The sequence below is a fragment of the Artemia sp. Qi Xiang Cuo genome, chromosome 1, assembly GCF_049724085.1.
Source record: "Artemia sp. Qi Xiang Cuo chromosome 1, ASM4972408v1, whole genome shotgun sequence".
NCBI lineage: Eukaryota > Metazoa > Arthropoda > Branchiopoda > Anostraca > Artemiidae > Artemia > Artemia sp. Qi Xiang Cuo.
This window is the reverse complement of record NC_142794.1, coordinates 59,694,484-59,715,123: the sequence shown is the minus strand read 5'-3', so window position 1 is coordinate 59,715,123 and position 20,640 is coordinate 59,694,484. Positions and strand designations below refer to the sequence as shown.

The following is a 20,640-nucleotide window of genomic DNA, read 5'->3' as shown; positions in this document are numbered from 1 at the left end:
AATGTGTAGATATATAGCCCAAATTTTTTTTCTAAAGTATTACACTTTTATCTTACTTTGGTATATTTCATTAGGATTGAGCGTCAGAGAAACATATTAGAAGAATAGTAGGTTAGTATATCATACAAGTACCTTTATGCATTTTAATACCATGGAAATTATTCAAAACATGTTCGGTTTTATTGTGGTCAATTTTACTTAACTTACTAGTAGTTTCATTTTTTTAAATTAATGTCTATGTTTCGGTATGTAATATATTTAGGCTACCTATGTTTCCGCATCAGGCCAACGGCTGGTGAAATCCACAATTTAAGAGACCACATCTAAATTGTGTAGATTCCTGTTGAATCCATGTTTGAAATTATATAGAACTTATGATAAACCTTGCTTTGGTCTAACACTGACCACAGTGAAGGGCTGATGAGCAAGAAATGGTTTATCTCCTGGCCGATGATGGCCAAGGTGCAAGATTAGCATATAATTTTACTATTGTACATACCCACTGCAAGTGCCTACTTTCTCAGTAATATCTCACATAAATTATACGAGTGTAGTGTATGTGTTCTGAGACAAGTACTTCTTGTTTTGAGTTTTATTGATAGAAGGAAGAAGTGTGTTTTGTTTTATTTTTAGTCACATTGATTTTACCTCTTATCAACCTTTAGGCTTTTGCATTTGTATCAAATTTAATGTGAAAAATCCCAAATCTGACTAAAATATTCTATTCGTATCATTGATATACTTGAATATAATTTTCTATGTATATTGTGTGCACCGTCAACACTGGTACAAAATGGTGTGTGAGAATTGGAACATGTTTCGGCCGGGGGTATTGAATTTTTTAAAATTGAAAAGAAATCAATCAATTGTTATGCTAGTTATGCAACGTCCATATGCAAAAACTCCTTGTATACTAGAAGTGAACCACTTAGATCAACCACTTAACTGGTTAACTAAAACTTAAAACTTAGATTTTTTTTTTTTTTTTTTTATGTTCGTCAGTAGTATGGACCATAAGCCTTCAAACATGTAATCTTTAATCATTGATGCTTGTAGGTGGTTTTCACGGAAGAACACTTGGAGTACTTTCAACAACCCACTCAAAACCTATTCATAAATTGGATGTTCCCTCCTTTGATTGGCCTATAGCTTCTTTCCCAAAATATAAGTATCCTCTTGATGAGTTTTTGAGGGAAAATGAAGAAGAGGATAGACGATGCTTAGCTGAGGTAATTCTCCTTGAGGAATTCCTTTTCTGGCCCCAAAGTCTTATAATCAGGTCCTGATGTACAGTAAAGGGGCAAAGACAAGACAAGAACACTGAGAAGGCTATTCTGCCAGGTCTAAGAACCGCAAGTTTAATGCGAGAAACCCAAATTTGATTACATAAAAAGACAGTTACTAAGTTATAAGAAAACAAACACTTCTTGGGCTTTGCTGTAGAAAAATTGATGTGAATTAGAGATTTTTCAGTGCAGGAGTATGCCCACGGAGTTCTTATTTTTATCTTGTACTAAATATTCCTTATAGCTTTTTGAAGGATATTTAATTAAAATAGGGATTATTCTAATTGTTGTTCTTTGTTTTTAACAGAGATTGGATCTAAATATGAAAACCGTTGCGTATGCTATCTCCCAAGATGAACAAGCAAACGCAACTCATCAATATGAAATTTTCCTTGAAAATCTTATTTTGTATCCAGGACGGATGAAAAATCAATCGAGCAAGAGGTGGTGCGCTCTTGACGTAATTAAATTAAATTACATCACATGAATAAATGGAGAGCCAGAAGTTGAAGAAAAATAATGCTATCATCTATACAAATTTTTCTTTCATTAGTTGTTTTGAAGTTTCAAAGACCAAAACGACAGGAGAAAACCCAAATGCTCAGAAATATTAAAGAATCGTAGTGAAGGTTATACCAGGTGATTTTCTAGCAAAAATTTATCAAGTTACATATAAAGAATGAATATTGACGTTTCTCCTGTGTTTAAGAATGGCATTTTTAAAAGCTCCTAGGTAGCACCTTCTAAACATCCAACCATAATGTGTTTTTTTCTTCTTTTTTTTCACCCTTGACAATTGTAGCTTTATGGGAGCGAATGCCTCTTTCATCAATCAAGGGAATATTCGCAGTTCGGTGTCTTGTAGTACAAGACTTGTACTGCTATCTTAGGGTATTGGAGCTACTATAAAATACTTGAATAATTTTCTTATTTAAATATTAGATTTATCCGAGAGTTAAAGGATTCCATAGGGGTTATTTATGGAACTATGAGTTACCTAGATAGTCTACTTATAGAGGAATAGGATCTGCTTGCCTGTTCACTATGAAATCTTACGTAAAAAGATGCCTATGGGAAATGGAGGACATAATTTCCATAGGTGCAATTTCCAGACGATTAATTCTTTCTCGTATTATTGTAAATACGTTTTCAATATGTATCCTGGCAGCAGAAATGATATTAAATGTGATAAAATAGGATTTGCTTTACGAGTGAAATGAAGCAGCGTCTTAAGTGTATAGTGATCTTTATTGCACAGTGAGAGCAGAGGGTGGGGGGTCATAAAAGGTGGAATTAGTCGAAATTCACTGACTCCATCTTATAAAACCAAGAAAAAAAGAGGACAATTTAGTGCTACCCATGCAAAAAAAGATATTCCTTGTGGTTTAAGGTGGAGGGTTGTAATTTTCTTATTTGGGGTTTTCGGCATTCGCGATTCCAGTGGTCTAATTTTCGTTTTGATGTCCATGCCATTTCAGAGGTTTCAGGATATTTCTCGAAACTTGAATAAATTTTTTTTCAATATAACATTTTACTATTAAGACTAATCGAAATAATAGCTGTCATTCCTGAATCAAACAGTTCGTGGTAACGAACTGTAAGTAAGGAGCGACCCGGCTCAATGGTAACCGAAACTCTAGAAAACGGGTTATTGATACCAATAGATATATCAAAAGAATCAGATTTCAATGCTGATTTCAAATATATAACTTTCATCAAGTTTAGTGCTACCCATCAAAAGTTAAGTGCCTGAGAAAATTTGGCTGATTTTCAAAAAAAGGGGGAAAGACCCCCTAAAAGTTATAGAACCCTAATGAAAATCACACCAGCATATTCAGCGTATCAGAGAACCCTACTGTATAGGTTTCAAGCTCCTATCTACAAAAATGTGGAATTTTACATTTTTTGCCAGAAGAAAGATCACGGATGCGTGTTTGTTTGTTTGTTTGTTTGTTTGTTTGTTTGTTTGTTTGTTTGTTTTTCCCCAGGGGTTATCTTATCGACCCAGTGGTCCTAGAATATTGTAGGAGGGCTCATGGGAACGTAAATTAAAAGTTCTAGTGCCCTTTTTAAGTGACCAAAAAAAATAGAAGGCAACTAGGCCCCTTCCCACGCTCATTTTTTTCCCAAAGTCACTCGATCAAAATTTTGAGATAGCCATTTTGTTCAGCATGGTTTAAAATATGATAAATATGTCTTTTAGGATGACTTAATCCCCCGAAGTTTCCAGAGGGAGGGCTAAAAGTTATGAACTTTACCCAATGTTAACATATAGTATTGGTTATTACGAAGTATACAGAAGTTTTCAGGAGGTTTTTTTCTGGTAGTGGGAGGGAAGGGTGGGTCGGTGGTTATGTTGGAGGATCTATTCATGAAGGAAGTTTTCATGGGGGAAGGGAAATTGCCATGAAGGGGGCGCCGGACTTGCCAGTATTATTTATTGGTTATTGGGAAGTATACAACCATTTTCAGGAAGGATTTTTTCTGGAGGGGGGGCTAGAGGAGGGGGTTACTCTGGAGAATATTTTCGTGGAGGATGTTTTTTTGGGGTAAGGGACATTTCTATGAAGGGGGAGCCGGATTTCCAAGCATTATTTAAGAAACGATCAGAAATTAAATAAAAAAAAACAAGTTTTTTCAACTGAAATGTAAGAAGGAATATTAGAACTTAAAACAAACAGAAATTATAAGGCATATGAGGGGGTTTTCCCCCAAGTCAGTACCTCGCTCTTTACGCTATAGTTTTTTTTTAGTGCTTTCAAAAGAGCTATCTATTCTAATTAAACGGCCTTTATGATTCAGGGGTTTCTGAATCAAAATTTTTTTTAACTTTTAACGTAAAGAGCGTGGTATTGACTAACGGGAGAACCCCTTCATATAAGTAATAACATATACGTAATAAAAAAAACAATAAAAAAACAAGCGATACGGCTCAATAGTAATCGAAACTTTTAAAAACGAAATTTTGATGTCAATAAATGTATCAAAAGAATGTGTTTATAATGCTGATCCTAAATATATAAATTTTATTAAGTTTAGTATTACTCATCAAAGGCTACGAGCCTGAGAAAATTTACTCGATTTTTTAAAGAGGGGGAAACATCCCCTACAAGTGAAAGAATTTTAATGAAAATCACACCGTCAGATTCAGCGTATCAGAAAACCCTATTACATAGGTTTCAAGCTCATATCTGCAAAAATCTGCAACTTTGTATTTTTTGCCAGAAGAAAAATATACGAATATAGAAGTTAGTTACGTAAGTTAATTTGTAAAGACATCCATTTAGCAAAAGAAAAGTAAAATTTTTATACAAATAAAAGCTGCATTAACTAAAAAACGATCAGAAATTAAATAAAAAAAACAAGTTTTTTAAACTGAAAGTAAGGAGCGACATTAAAACTTAAAACGAACAGAAATTATTCCGTATATGAAAGGGCTGTCCCCTCCTCAACGCCTCGCTCTTTACGCTAAAGTTTGACTCTGTCACACAACTTTATTTTTTAAAACAATAAAAAACTTTAGCGTGAAGAACGAGGCGTTGAGGAGGGGACAGCCCCTTTCATATACGGAATAATTTCTGTTCGTTTTAAGTTTTAATGTCGCTCCTTACTTTCAGTTTAAAAAACTTGTTTTTTTTATTTAATCAACTACAGATGGCAATCTGTTCTCACTGGAAAGTTTCCTTTTAACGTATTTTTATTTTTTAGATAGGTCATACTATTATTATAATTAAATAAAAAAACAATTTTTTTTTAACTGAAAGTAAGAAGCAACATTAAAACTGAAAACGAACAGAAATTATTCCGTATATGAAAGGGGCTGTCCCCTCCTCAACGACTCGCTCTTGATGCTAAATTTTTTTATTGTTTAAAAAATAACTTTGTGAGAAATAGTCTAACATTAGCGTAAAGAGCGAGGCGTTGAGGAGGAGACAATTCGTAACTTACATAACGAACTTTTATATTCATATTTTTTAATACGTATATTAGTAGATTCGCCCCCTAGTCAATACCTCGCTCTCTACGCTAAACTTCAAATTTTGTTCCAATTCTTTAAAAATGACCCCTTAATCACAAAGACCGTTAATTAGAATAAATAGCTCTTTTGAAAGTACTAAAAACTCTGTGGCATAAAGAGCGAGGTATATACTAGGGGGCGAACCCAATCATATACTTAATAATTTCTGTTCGTTTTTATTTTTGATGTTGCTCTTTACTTTCAGTTGAAAAACTTGTTTTTTTAATTTAATTTCTGATCGTTTTTTTAAATAATGTTGGGAAATCCGACGTCCCCTTCATAGCAACTTCCCTTCCCCCATGAAAACTTCCTCCATGGAAAGATCCTCCCACATAACCCCTGACCCACCCCCCACTACCAGAAAAAATCCCCCCTGAAAACGTCTGTATACTTCCCAATAACCAATACTATCTGCAAACACTGGGTAAGTTCATAACTTTCAGCCTTCCCCCGGGGACTTTGGGGGATTAAGTCATCCTAAAAGACATATTTATTATATTTTCAACCATGCTGAACAAAATGGTTATCTCAAAATTTGATCGGGTGACTTTGGGAAGAAAATAAGCGTGGGAGGGGGCCTAGTTGCCCTCCATTTTTTTGTTACTTAAAAAGGGCACTAGAACTTTTAATTTTCGTTCGAATAAGCCCTCCCACAATATTCTAGGACCACTGGGTCGATACGATCACCCCTGGGAAAAAAAAACAAAAACAAATAAACACGCATCCATAATCTTTCTTCTGGCAAAAAATACAAAATTCCAGATTTTTTGCAGATAGGAGCTTGAAACCTCTACAGTAGGGCTCTCTGATACGTTGAATCTGATGGTGTGATTTTCATTAAGGTTCTATGACTTTTAGAGGGTGTTTCCCCAATTTTTCGAAAATAAGGCAAATTTTATCAGGCGCGTAACTTTTGATGGGTAAGACTAAACTTGATGAGAATTACATATTTGGAATCAGCATTAAAATTTGATTATTTTGATGTATCCATTGGTATCAAAATTTCTTTTTTTAGAGTTTCGGTTACTATTGAGCCGGGTCGCTCCTTACTTACAGTTCTTTACCACGAACTGTTTGAACATGATAGAAAAACATAGCACATTTTGCTGATACACGAAAAAAATAGCAAGCAAACATACATTGTTTTTTTTTTACGATTAGAAAAGCAAGGCAGATAGAAAGTGAGTTCATATCGTAATTGGTAAAATCCGCATCGACTGCATGCTTAATATTTGATGGGTTGCTAATCGAAATTAGATTTTTAGAAATTAGAGATTCGATTTCTAACTTAGAAATTAGATTTCGAAAATAGAAATTAGATTTATAATCTAATTTCTAATTTAGAAATTAGCGTTACTAATTAGAGCTACAAATTGAAATTTAATGGCATTGGCATCAATGGCTCACATTTTATAGGAATAATTGCCCTTCAAGGAGCCTATTTAAATAATCCAATTTACAATATTAGATGGGGTATATTTTTTACAAAATGGTCCCTTCAGGATTACATTCTATGAATGAAAAGGAATTGCAAAATAACTCATAACGATTTTATACAGTACACTTTGTTACGTTTGGCACAATAATATATTGTATTTTTGGCGTAATTTTTAAGTTTAGTGAAATAATGTCGACGGTTGGTAATTCCGGTGCCTGAGCTTGTGATTACCTTCCTTTATGCCTACCAAAACTAAATCACAATAAGAAAATGTTTAGAAAGCTGTATGAGTTTAGTATCTGAACTAAAAGGAACTAACTTATAAACCTAATCGGATTATCTTTTGTACTGTACTGTGTTAGATTGCGCAATTAACTTGTGGATTTAATTGTGAGGGATTGTTCACTTCACACAAAGTAAGTTATTATTTATCATAGTGAATAATCTAGTTCAATAACTGAATATTTACTATTGGTCAAGTAACTTTGAATTAAGACTGATTAACAGTTCGTGAATATGTAGTGTCTCGTCATAATAAATGTCGGGAAAAAAGCAGCCCCCACGGCTACCACCCGAGAAAGGTACTCCCACTGAAACCCTTGGCTAGTCGCCCTTCCAACCTCCTTCTAAAACTCTTTCTAGAACCCCAACTACGCGGTCGAAAACAGTTAGCCACCTATCAGGAATTCAGGCATTAGCCACAACTAACTCTAATGAAAGAGGTGAGACGCCTGGCAAAAAGAGGAAAAAGGATGAAACTCAATCGCCAGTGATAATGCAACCCCTCCCTTCAAGTGTCCCAGAAACTAGTAGTGCAGATTATCCCAATTATTATACTGCCTCAATCAAGAAAATCAATGGCCAACCCTTTTCAAAAGATCGAATAATGCAAATTAGGAAAGCTGTTTTTCTGATCGCCAAGGTAAATTTTGAACTTGTTTTCAAGCAGAACAAGTCTATTGATGTTTACTTTACGTCTTCTCAGGCGGTAGATCATGTCCTGTCAAAATACAAAGAAATAATTCTTGATGGCTCGAAAACTTTAGCCACAAAAAAAATGTGGAAAAGTTACACAAGTATGTGCTTTATGGTGTTGATACCAGTGTAAAAGTGGAGGAAATAAAAACCGAACTAATAGATTCTTCAGGCCTTCTCATAAATCCTTCAACTGCAATAAGCCTAAGTTTAAACAAAGAAGGAGTCCTTCACCCAAGCCGTTCAATCCTCATTTCCTGCAAAGCTGAGCTAAGCAGAAAAAAATTCTTGTACAGTATGTCCCTTTTTTATAAGATTTATAAGCCTAAGCCCCTACAAAGCTCTACTCGTCTGGCCCATAGCCACAGCAAAAAACTGCAAACAGTCCAATCCGTCTTGCCATAAGTGTGGGAAAACAGGCCACGCTATTAGTGAATGCCCTGAGTCAGACCCTTTCTGCAGAAATTGTAACCGTAAGGGACACACAGCCCTCCAAAAACAATCTTGCTCTGCTCACCAAAAGTGAGTCGTAATCCTTAGAACATCGGATAAAATGAACCTACCCTACTCAGTTGTAGCTTCAAGAACCCCTTGGAAACCCACATCCCATCGGCCCAGTAGAAGCCAAGCAACCGCTGTTGTAGTAGATGCACAGACAGTAGCATTTTTTAAAGAGGCATACAATCTTCTTACCCAAGTTATTAATTATTAACCCTAGGCCGGATCTCAATTTAATTCAACATCCTGCCTCCCACTAGGGGCGTCCGAAAGTTGCCCAGAATGGCAAAGACTTGCAACTTATCTCACATGTCAGTCACTTAATTGAGGTTAGTAATGAACCAGGAGAAACCAAAAATATTCTCTAGAAGAAAGCTGTCACCAAACTCCTAGGTGATGACATCTTGCAAACAGCCATAGCTCAACTATCTTCCATCAAAAAGTACATAGATTGCTAGTCTACATCGAAGCTAGTTAAGCCTGTTGACTTAACTGAAAATCACCTCGGTGCCACTGCCCTAGTAAAAAGAATGGAATCTAATAAAAAAACGGCCAACTTTCCATCCCAGTCCAAAATTACTACCAACGATAATTCGTCGGCTGAAGAAGAATTTCAATATTCAAATCAAGCAAATGATGAAACTTAGACCACAATGGATATTTAAATGTATACTATGCAAGGTTTTACGTTTCTCACGAAAGTATCACTGTGCAATAATGTTGTTTTTAACTATTAGGATGACCAAAATAATTTGCGCAACAACCCCTTAGCTAGCCCTGATAGCCCCTTTAGCAATTTAAATTTTGAATGTCTCGACACTTTTGATTTTGTAAAAAATTCAAAACCTAAGCTAATGAAAGAGACCAAACTTAATATAATCTGCTTTAACATCAGAAGCATAAGAGATAGTGGACTAATTTTAAAGATTTTATTTTAATTAATGGTTACTACCCTTTCGACGTAATTGGAATAACGGAGACATGGTTTTCAGAAATTGATGATACTAATGAATTTTCACTCCCAAGCTTTCAAGTTATTCATATTGAAAGAAAATTAACCAAGTCCTCTGGTGGCATTTCTCTTTCCATCCGGTCAAGTCTAAAATTCACCAGGCTATTAGACTGTGAATCCTTATTTTCGCAACCTATAAATAATAGATGCATTTATTCAATAAATGTTGATATAAGTGTTGACGACAATTCTTTTACTTTTTCCATTGTTTTATAAACCACCCTCATTTCCGACACCTTTCTTTTGTAATCCTTTTGATGACTTTTCTAGTTTTATTAATTTACCACAAAAGAAGGCAATAGTTTTTGGGGACTTTAATTGTAATTTACCAAATGTTAGCAGTAATAATGATTGTGATACCTTCTTTGAAACATTTACCTTAAGTGGTCGTCTTCCAACAATCCTTTTTCCTACTAGAGTTGATCCTATGAGGTCTACCGCTACTCTAATTGATAACATTTTTGTATCCACTTCCCTGGAAAACCACCTGTCCTCCAAAATTATATTCTCTGACGTGTCAGACCACTTTCCAATCTATCTCTCCCTACCCTTCCAACCAACTACTAAACACCCTAGAACTAATACCCCTACGTCTAATAGAATATATAGTACTGTGAATATGAACCGGTTCACGGATCGCTTAAAATCATTTGACTGGTCAAAGGATTTGGATTGTCATGATGTTAATTCAGCCACAAATGGTTTTACACAGGGACTGAGTGATCTTATCAGTTCAACCTTTCCAGTCTGTAAATCAAACCGAAAAACTACCTATATACACCCCTGGATGTCCAATTGCCTGATAATCTCTTCATACTGTAAAAATGACCTATATAAGTTAGTTTGCAAAACCAGTAGCGTTATTGACCTAACTAATTATAAAAATTACAAAAACTTATATACCAAACTCATCCGTGAAGCAAAAAAAAATTATTATTATTCAAAAACCACTCACTCCAAAGGGAACTTGCAAAAAATTTGGTCAACAATAAATGAAATTATTTAAAAAAAAAAAGGAATTCAAGATCTATACCTATTAACCTTAAGGACATCAGTGGCAGATTAATTTACCCAATTTCAGTACCGGATGCTTTTAATAATTATTTCACCAATATTCCAAATGCTAACTCCTGTTCCCCCTCCGAGTCAGTACACCCTAGCAAGAATCCTTTCTAAGGCCTTTGACATGGTTGATCACAGTGTTTTATTAAGTAAACTCTAGAACATAGGGATTCGTGGAATTCCTTTCTCATGGTTCGGCTCCTACCTCTCTGGTAGAGTACAGAGTGTGAGTCTGGGCAGCATGACCTCGCATCCCCTACCTGTCCGGAGGGGCGTCCCGCAAGGCTCTGTTCTTGGTCCAATACTTTTTCTCCTTTATATTAATGATTTGGTTACAGTCCTGGGTCCATCAGTGCACCCAGTACTTTTTGCTGACGATACCAACTTTTTCATCACCGGCCCTAATTTACCATCCGTCGTCACCTCTGCTCAAATCCTTCTGAATAGAGTACAGGAATGGTCTCTCGTTAACTGCATGACCATTAACAGCAAGAAAAGTCAGGTTGTATTATTTCGAACCCTTACAAAAAAAATGAAGCTCAGCAAGCACTTGGCCTAAAATATTCCACCAATCTCCTCCCGCAGGTCGAAGTTGCCAAGTTTCTTGGTGTCCACATAGACTCCTCTCTATCATTTGCAACTCATGTATCCTGCATCAGAGCCATAATCTTGCGACAGGTAAGTATGATTAATCGTGTGAATAATTTTCTTCCCCCTGATATCCTTGTCACCCTTTATTGCTCTTTTATTTAGCCATATATCTCATAGTGAGGATCTGTTCGGGGCAACACTTATCCGTCAGTTACCAATAAATTAAAATCTGCCCAATACCGTGCCATCAAAGCAGTTTTTCGGCTGCCCGACTATATCCCACTCAGGACTTGTTCTCCGATTTTGGTATTATCCCTTTTGAACAAATCATTAAAAAATTAAATTTATCCCTTTGCTACTCCGCTTACCATAAAAACCTTCCTCCCCAATTATTATCTTATTTTAATTGCAATAATTCTGAAGGCCTATGTCTCCGTTCATCCAACCGTTCCTTTGTTGTCCCCAAGTGTGTCTCTAGCTCCACCCAGCGATCCCCCATTTATAAATCTATACTTCAATGGAATATAATACCCTCCAGTATCGAGCTATCTACAAGTTTTCGCACGCTGTATAACAATGTTACTAAACTTTGATATTATAAATCTCTAAATTTTTAATCAATTTGCTTTAATTTACCCGTGTTTTCTATTTTTTTCAGTTTTTTCTTTTTTTCTCTCTTGTTCATTTTCAATTTTTTGTTGTTATGGTCATCAACAAGTTCGCTTCCATGATCCTTATTATTATTGGTGTTATGTTTTATCTTTTTTTATTTAAATAAATTTAGTTGAATTGAAAACCAAGACTGTGTAATAAGGGAAATAATTGCCACCTCTAATATTCGTAAAAAAAATTAAGTAAGATAAAATGTTAATAATGTCTCTGCCATCTGGAAAGAAATGACACACGCACTAAAATCGTTTGAAGTAACTTTGTTTAGTTTCAATAGTGTTATAAAGTTTTGAATATCTACTATATTCTTTTTCTAGTTAGACATTAGTATTTATTGATATTTTTTAGTGTTTTTTTTTAGTTTTTCGTGTTTTTTAATGTTTTTTTTTTCTCCGTCTATTTCTAATAGGTTGAGGAATTAATTGTGAAGTATAACAAAAATGATAAGCCAGTGGCTGGAATAATCGTGGAACCAATCCAAGCTGAAGGAGGAGATAATCATGCTTCGCCCGAGTTTTTCAGAAATCTGCAAAGAATTGCTAAAAAGGTTCCATTTTGCACTTCGATTTTATCGTTAATTTGTCTACTCAATTTAATTATTTTTATTCTGTCTGACGTCAGGTCATTTTGTGGTTGATATGAGACTTTAAAGATTTACTTCTTTGTGGCTGCCCTGGCATGTACTTCTATTTAGGTAAAACAAAGAAATTAATCTAGAAATGGTCTATGGCTAGTAGAAGGAATCGAAGAGAACAATAATCAAACAAATATTTCGCTCGTATATAAAAAGGCGTCTTCAACGTAGAAAAAAAAAATCAGCTAAAATCTAAAACTAAAATAATATAAAAATAGAAATATATATAAAACTAAAACAGACTAACAAATATATAATTGTATATACAGACTAATATATATATTAGTTAGTGTCTAATATATATGTCTAATATATAGTGTCTAATATTAATATATATATATATATATATATATATATATATATATATATATATATATATATATATATATATATATATATATATATATATATATAATATATATATATATATATGTATATGACTCTAATATATATATATACTTTAGTTAGTGTCTTTTAGTTCTATATATTTTAATTTTTTTACTATTTTAGTTTTAGATTCTAGTTGGGGTTTTTTTTTTTTTCTGCGCTGAAGACGCCTTGTTATATATATTAGAATTAAAATATATATAGAACTAAAAGACACTAACTAATATATATATATATATATATATATATATATATATATATATATATATATATATATATATATATATATATATATATATACTATATATATGCAGATATATATATATACTTATTTTATATATATATATAATATGTATATATATGCATATATATATACATATATATATATATATATATATATATATATATATATATATATATATATATATATATATATATATATATATATATATATATATATATATATATATATATATATATATATTAGTTAGTGTCTTTTAGTTCTATATATTAAATTTTTTTATTATTTTAGTTTTAGATTCTAGTTGGGTTTTTTTTTTTTTTTTTTTTTTTTTTTTTTTTTTTTTTTTTTTTTTCTGCGCTAAAGACGCATTGTTATATACGGGCAAAATATTCGTTTGATTCTTGTTCTCTTTGTCTTGTCATGACTGGCCAGTTTGACTTTAGATCCTTTATCTGTATTTAGTCGAGGTTTGTCCTCCAGGATAAACTCAAAGGACTTTGCCCCGTAGAGTGAAAAGGACACATTTTAGCCTAAGATGCACTTTTCTGTGTTTTCTATTCCCTCTGAGTTGAACATGTGTGATCGAGTTTGATGCGCTGAAACAGGATAGGTTCATTGTAGGGTAAACCGATCACTACTTCTTAAATGTCCATGATATAATATACGCCATTTGGCAGTCTTTCACTTAGTGGCCAAAAAAAAAAAAAAAAAAAAAATTGAACACACATCTTCTGAACATTTTTGTATACTCAAGGGGAGAATACTTTTTAGAAAGGGGAGTTTTTTTCCACTGGTGCTCATAATGAAAAATAGTAAAGGCAAAAAATTAGAAGAGTTTAAACCGTCGAAAATGTTTTTCTTTTTTTTGCTCTCTACCATTTTGACTCATCTACGATGTGTCAGGTATAACAGATAATTTATCGGTATTTAAACAGAAAAAAAATATCTAATTTTGAGAAACTGCTCTATTAACCCAATAACATGAAGAGAGTTTGTATCATGGTCAGCGCCAAGGCCTGTATGAGACAATTTTGACGAAATATAATTCAACGGTTATTATAAAATAATATTTTCATTTCCGAAAAATGGCTATCAAAAGCCAGATCGGCCGAATTCGCCATTTAGTGTCAAGAAGCACACACACAAAATGAAAAAGAAACACGCAAATGTAACATTCAGAAAAAAATTGTCAAAATGTCAAGAAGGGTGTGAAAAATGTCAAAATGATTAAAGCTCGCAAAACGAAAAGGGAATAAACCAAATAAAAACACAGGCAGATTACTGTTTTGACTAAAACCAACAAATTACAATTTAGTAAAAAAAAACTACATAAGGAAAGCTCAAATTTTACAAAATAAACATTAAACAATTTTAAAATGAAAAGTGGGGAGGACCTTACTTTTAACATATCAACTATGTACAGGACAAATCAGGACAAAATTATGTACAGGAAAAATGTCTTTCAATGGAAAATTTTATTGGAGTAAGAAGGGGGATTTCATTGAACGAGGGAGATGAGGTCGAAGAGGAGGAAATTGACTAGGGGAAAGGGGATTTGTCGGGGGTAATTGAGGTCATTGTCGGCGAAACGCAGAGAAAATTTTGTTCTTTTCTTGAGGGTGACTAGATTGGCTCTTTGAAGAAGGGAGATATAAGAGACTTTACCTTCATTGAAGATAATTCTTAGAAATCTTTTTTGGACTGCCTCTATTCTTGCTGACAATTCTTTGGTGATACCAGGATGTCAAACAGGACAGGTGTAATCAAGGATTAGGCATGAAAATAAGAGAAAAATTTTCAAACAATGCTATTTAGGATATTTAACTTTTTTAGGAGTTTAAGGAGGGGAAATGTGGAATTTGCTTGTTTTAAAATGTCATTAATATGATATTCCGATTTTAAGTCGCTTGAGATGGTAACACCCAGTAATTTCATAATGCTAAGTGACATTTTAGGGAGTATTGGGTTGGTAAAAGAAGGGGGAGTCTTAAGGAAATCGATTGCTAAAATGTTTCACTTCAAAAGGTTGACTGTCATTTTATTAGTAACACCTTCATCTGATACATGTTCCAGAATATCCATTGGGCTACTTTTTAAACTTTTCAAACATTTCTTTAAGACAGTTAGATCATCAGCAAATTTTCGTCTATCCGGGAAATCGACACTAAGGTTTTAAAAAATTTATCTAAGAGGGTTCCCTGGGAAACACTTGTAAATTGGAAGGAGATCAAAATATAAATTAAGGTATTTGAAAAATCGTTTCCTATTTGAGAGGAAAGACGCAATTATTCCAGTTAAAAAGCGGTCAACATGAAATTCATTGAAAGGTTCTTTTACCAATTTAATGTGGTTAATTAAATCAAAACCTCTTTATAAGTCTACTGCTATAATATCGACCCAAGTAACATAGCATAGGTTCTCGGTTAACACGGTTCGATCTAGGTTGAGAACCTAGAGCATAGGTTCTCGAATTGCTTCTGGCTAATATTTGGAATTATCATTACTTTCAACCACTTAGCTAAAAAGCTTTCATGTAATTTGGAATAAACGGGAGTCAGTGTAATGGCTTGGACACCATGAAATCTTGCTTGTTACCTTTCTTTTTTCAATGGGAAAATAAAACTGAATTTCTAACAGTTAGGGAATGTCAAGCGGAAAAGTGCTGCAGTTTTTACGTTTTTTTTTTTGTGTTTTTTTTTTTGTCTCCACGTCTAAGAGCAAAATAACAGGGAAATTAAGGGAATTATAAGGAGTGTGAATTATAAAATTGTGTTTTCCAACAATTTTTTTAGAGATTTATGCCATTGTTTTTGGCTTGTAGAAAACAAACCTATCATTTGATGCTTATAATATTAAAAGGCATTATTACGTATTTCATTTTTAATATCTTTACGCAGCGGTTTCGCTTCGGACGTTTTCCCATACTTAAGCAGATTAAATTTAATTCTAATTAAGTTTTCAATTAGCTTTAATGTACAGTTTGTCAGTAGAACATATTTTACTTTTTTCTGAGGGAAGAAGTCTATGTATTTTGACTTTATCATTAATATCATCGTTTCCCATGATAGACAGTCAATTTTTATTTATAATCCAAGGTGCAAAATCGACAAGGCCGTCATTGGAAATTGGCTGATAGGAGAATTCAGCAATAGAAAATGTTTGATTAAAACCGGAAATTTCAATAATAAACAAAGATTATAGATTCCCCCTAAAGGAGGTAAAGGGGCTTGTGGGCAATAGAAAGTATGCATATTTGTGCAAATCAAATCCAGGGCAGAATTTTCTTTGGTTGTTGGTATTTTCATTATTTGTTGTAAATTAAGGGAATTACAAAACGAATGTAATTTTAGAACATTAACATCACCTACTAGAAAAATACCGGCGCTCGGGAATTTATAGAACACAAAGTCAAAGTCGGCGCTACTGTGCAGTTGCTGGTAGAACCGCTGTGTTTGTGCAGTTTTAATTTTGGGAGTAGTAAAAACCGCAAAACACAATCAATTGGAAAGGACATGGTAAAACTTTGGGTCTTACACTTGCCCAGAGGATTTCATCATGATCTGAAAGGTTGGGGGTATGAATTAATTTGGGGAAAAGATGATTGCGTAAAAATAATAACATTTTGCCTCCCTCTTTATCTAGGGGGTGGTCATAGGATGAACTTCTATGAATTGGGAGCGGTTATTAATTTCCAATAGGTCAGGATTCTGTGCTTGGACCTCTGTCGGCTTTTACATTAATTTTGTGCACCTGAGACTGGGCCTCTAGTTCATTATATTGGTCAAAATTAAAGCTGTCGGCGTTTTTAGCAAGGCACTTAGGGAAAGTAAAACGATTGCTGAAACGAGCTGTTTTTTTTTTCTTTTTGTTAATTGTGGTAGCCAGGTGACAATGAGAGGAGCGTCAAACTGGGAGAGGAGAGCTGTCTATTTGGGATGAAATTGTTTGGGAAGCAGGATTATGGTGGGGGTTTTAAGAGGAACGTGTTCTTAGGTACTGTTAGTTTGGCAGGGAACAGTAGCAGCATGGGGATAATCTACTAACCGGCTGTTACTTGGTAGCTGGCATTGTGGGAATGAGGATTCAGGTCTGTCACGAAATCGTTGGTTTGTGGGAGAGTAGGGAAGGCATAAGGACTCCGTATGTATGGGGGAGGAAGTATGTAGTAAGAAGGTAAATTATTTACCAAAGTTAGAGAAGGAGTGGTGGGGACTGACGTTTTTAAGGTCTGGGTATAATATCCAAACGAGGAGGATAGCTCTTGTCCAAGCGCGGAGAGTAGGAGCTGATTAAAAAGAAGTTTGGTAAAATTGATGATTGGGAAGGGTTTGTTAATTGCTGATCAGTATTTGAAGACTTTCGATAGGAGATGCTTCCACGGATACGGTGCACTAGAAAAATTTTGGTAAAGAGGGAAGAAGATTTCTTACAATTTTCACCTTTTACAAACTGGTGCAGTTTTCTTACTGGGGGTAGACAAAAAGAGGGAGGCACCTTAACAAGAGCGTCAGGGCAACCAAAACAACGACCACTGGAAAAAAAAACGGTACAAATATTTACATAATTATTGACAATTATATTGTCATGATTATTGACAATATTGACAATTATCAGCTAAGAACTTCAGAGTTTACAAACTCTGAAGGATGTGTCATTTTGGAAAGGTCAGGGCCTAGATCTACAATTATCAGCTAAGGATTTCAGAGTTTACAAACTCTGAAGGATGTGTCACTTTGGAAAGGTCAGGGCCTAGATCTACAATTATCAACTAAGAATTTCAGAGTTTACAAACTCTGAAGGATATGTAACTTTGGAAAGGTGAGGGCTCAGCAACTTTTCGTCATTATTAGCAATATTTTTTGTTCTAAGCTTTTGATCCATAGATTATTGATTTTCCATCATTGCTAAGATTTTGACAGGACTATTGGTAGCCTTCTCACTAACCTGACTTGACACTGGTTGAATTTTTTAGTCCTATTGGATGAATTGGACTGGGTTATTTGCTTGGCCAGATTAGTTACTGCTAAATTATTAACTCCCGCTGAGGGGACGCTAAAATGCTATGAATCCTTCTTACTTGGTGAAAAGGGAGGGGGAATGTTGTCGGGATTAATGATTAAAAAGGATAAGCCTAGATATTTAATTCCTAAATCCACAGCAGCAGTTTCTGGTGTGAGATTTTAAGATTTTATCGTGGTAAATTCGGCCTGGCGTGCCATAATTCTTAACTGTCCCTAAGGGGAGCTGGCTCATAGGGGCAAATCCTATTCTGACACGTTGCATCATATGCAGACGGGTGAAGTTTCGTCTGAACTGACACCCCTTGTGAAATGTGGTGAAAGTTGTCACTGGGGTTGCCGAAAGTAAAAAAGGGGTCTATAAAAATTTGAGTACTGCTCTCTGTCTGACAAGTCACTTCCCGAGGGGAATGTCTCTTTGTAATGGAGGTTGGGGGAAATCGAATTCATCCTCTATGAGAAGGTCAGTGGAGATTCGGTGTTAATCCCCATGAGGATAATGAGCATCCTAACTCTTGAATCCATAGACCGATGGATGCGAGGAGAAGATAAAAACAGGTGACTCTAAGGGGTTTACCTGCCGGCTAGAAGTATCCTTAGAAGAACAGTTGAGACAACCAATCTTCATTCAACATAGAATGAAAATTGAAAGAGCACACTTTTCAGCTCCTGGATGAAAAAAAAATTGCACCTTCCACATTTAGTTTAATTAGAAAAGACTCTTAATTTGCATTCAGGACTAATCCTTGTCTAACCATTTTGTATACGAAAGGTTAACAAACTAATTACACTCTGGTAAGTCACAAAATGTCAGCAGGTGGAATAAAATCTTCTTTAGGCATCGTTTGAACCTGCTATTTACCCATTAGTTGTACCAAAAAGGTATCCCCAGCTCGCATAGCTTACCGAGCTCAAGGTTGAAAAGCGTTGGATTGATAGAAAAAGAGCGCCCACTGACTCGGAATTAGTTATAATATATTACAGGTTACTGATTGAGTTCTCTTAATTGTTTCATTTTCTTTTATTCTTTCGATTTAGCTCTCTTTACAAATTTGTTGGTTGTCATTGTATCACCGTTGAGATTGCTAGGACACGTTCTGCCGATGAAAGATGGTAGATTGCCAAAGATCGTTCCTGTTGGCCAACCATCTAGGGTCAAACGAAAATCGTCATCCCCGAATGGGGCTCGAGGAGGTTGTAATTAAAGATTTAAAGGAGATGATACTTCTTCGGAGAGGGTAAAGAGGGAGGTTGTGAATAGACTGAGATGGGAGAGGAGTGTATGTAGCTGTTTTAGCCTCATGGGGCATGGTGCAGCAATGAGTTGTTAGTAATAGCGGTAGTAGTAGTATATAATACAAGTTTTCAGTATGATCCTTCACAGTTACAGAGTGATGAATATGGTTCACACATTCCACAGTCATTTTGACGAAGTAACCACCCTGTTCCATTATTTTTGACCAGTGTCAAGGCCGTATCCGGTGGAGGTTGGGGGGGGGATTCAACCTCTGAAGTGTTTGTCTGACTTGTAAAAACGTAACAAAAGGGAATATAGACTAATTTTTGATGCGCTTTTTTAAGTTTTTTTTTGTAAAGCCACCCCCCCCCCCCAGAAAAAATCCCGGATACGGCCCTGAACAGTGTGCTTCTGCACTGTGAAGATTTTAGAAACTTTCCAACATCTCCTAATCGAAACAAACGTCCAATGAAAAGTCGATGTTGATATAAGTTTCCCCCTCCCCTCTCCCTGATGAATAAAAAAAACAATTCCAAAATCCAGGACAAGTTCAGTTGATTGCACATTATCTAGAAACAGACATTTTACGTTTAACCAGTCATAGTCCTGTAGTAAAATGCTCAACTGCTTCGGGGGTGGCTAGCGTTAAAGTGCATTTTCATGTTCTTGAATCTGACATTTTTGTTGCTTTTTATTCATCAGGGAGAGGGGGAGGCAACATCTAGTCAAAAGTTGTATGTATTAGAAAGGCCAAACTTTCATTCAATCTGAAGCCTGATGCCCATTAAAAACTATAAGGTCATTGAAGAGAAACGTAAGAAAAAAATGTGATTCTTTTTTGTTAAATATAAATACACAAGTCAATAAACTTATAGTCAAAGTTGGTATATCTGTGAAAAGTCAAGCTTCCATTCTGTCTAAATCCTGAAACCCTATTGAAAATATGTAGAACTTGAAAAGAAAAGTAAGAAAAGGAATGTTTATTGATCATAAAAAGAAACACAAGTTCCAATTTTGGGACGCTTGGTATAGTTTCTAAAATCTCCACAGGGCGCAAGTGCACTGGCTTATTGTAGAAAAACCGGGAGGCTATGCAAATGAAACGTGTGGGCCATATTCGTCGCCTCGAGTAATATAAAACAAATTAAACATACAATTTTAAACGAATACTGATAAAGACAAGCTGCATAAAATTCATAAAATAATAAATACAAAATTATTTTATTTTGAAGCGCTTTACACGGTCATGCCGACTGGCGGCAGTTCTTGTCATAATAAGGCACTAAACATATAAAACATATGAAAATCACATCCATAGCCATCGTCATACAAAAATATACATTGATTCGAAATATCACAGATTCAAACTAAACAGAATCAAACAAATAAAAGAATAATGAAATAAAGCAAATAAATATATACTATTATTGACGAATGGGTGCAGAATTGAAATGCTTGACGAACGAGGGAAGAAAACTACTTGCGTACCGAATATGCTGTGCGGGTACTGGCTGAATTTTTGGTACCGGTTGAGCTACATGTCGCGGGAGGCTTTGGCGTGAAGGGAGATA

General features: G+C 34.8%; 1 protein-coding gene across 1 annotated transcript in view; it reads left to right on the top strand.

The window, feature by feature from the left end:
- Positions 1-431: 431 nt before the first annotated feature.
- The window catches only part of Gabat (4-aminobutyrate aminotransferase), a 34,546-nt gene continuing 14,337 nt past the window's right edge, over positions 432-20,640 (top strand). The window contains exons 1-3 of the mRNA XM_089091112.1: positions 432-504; positions 1,057-1,229; positions 11,959-12,096. Of these exons, the coding sequence (XP_088947238.1) occupies positions 432-504; positions 1,057-1,229; positions 11,959-12,096 (384 nt within the window). The remainder of the gene's footprint in view (positions 505-1,056; positions 1,230-11,958; positions 12,097-20,640) is intronic.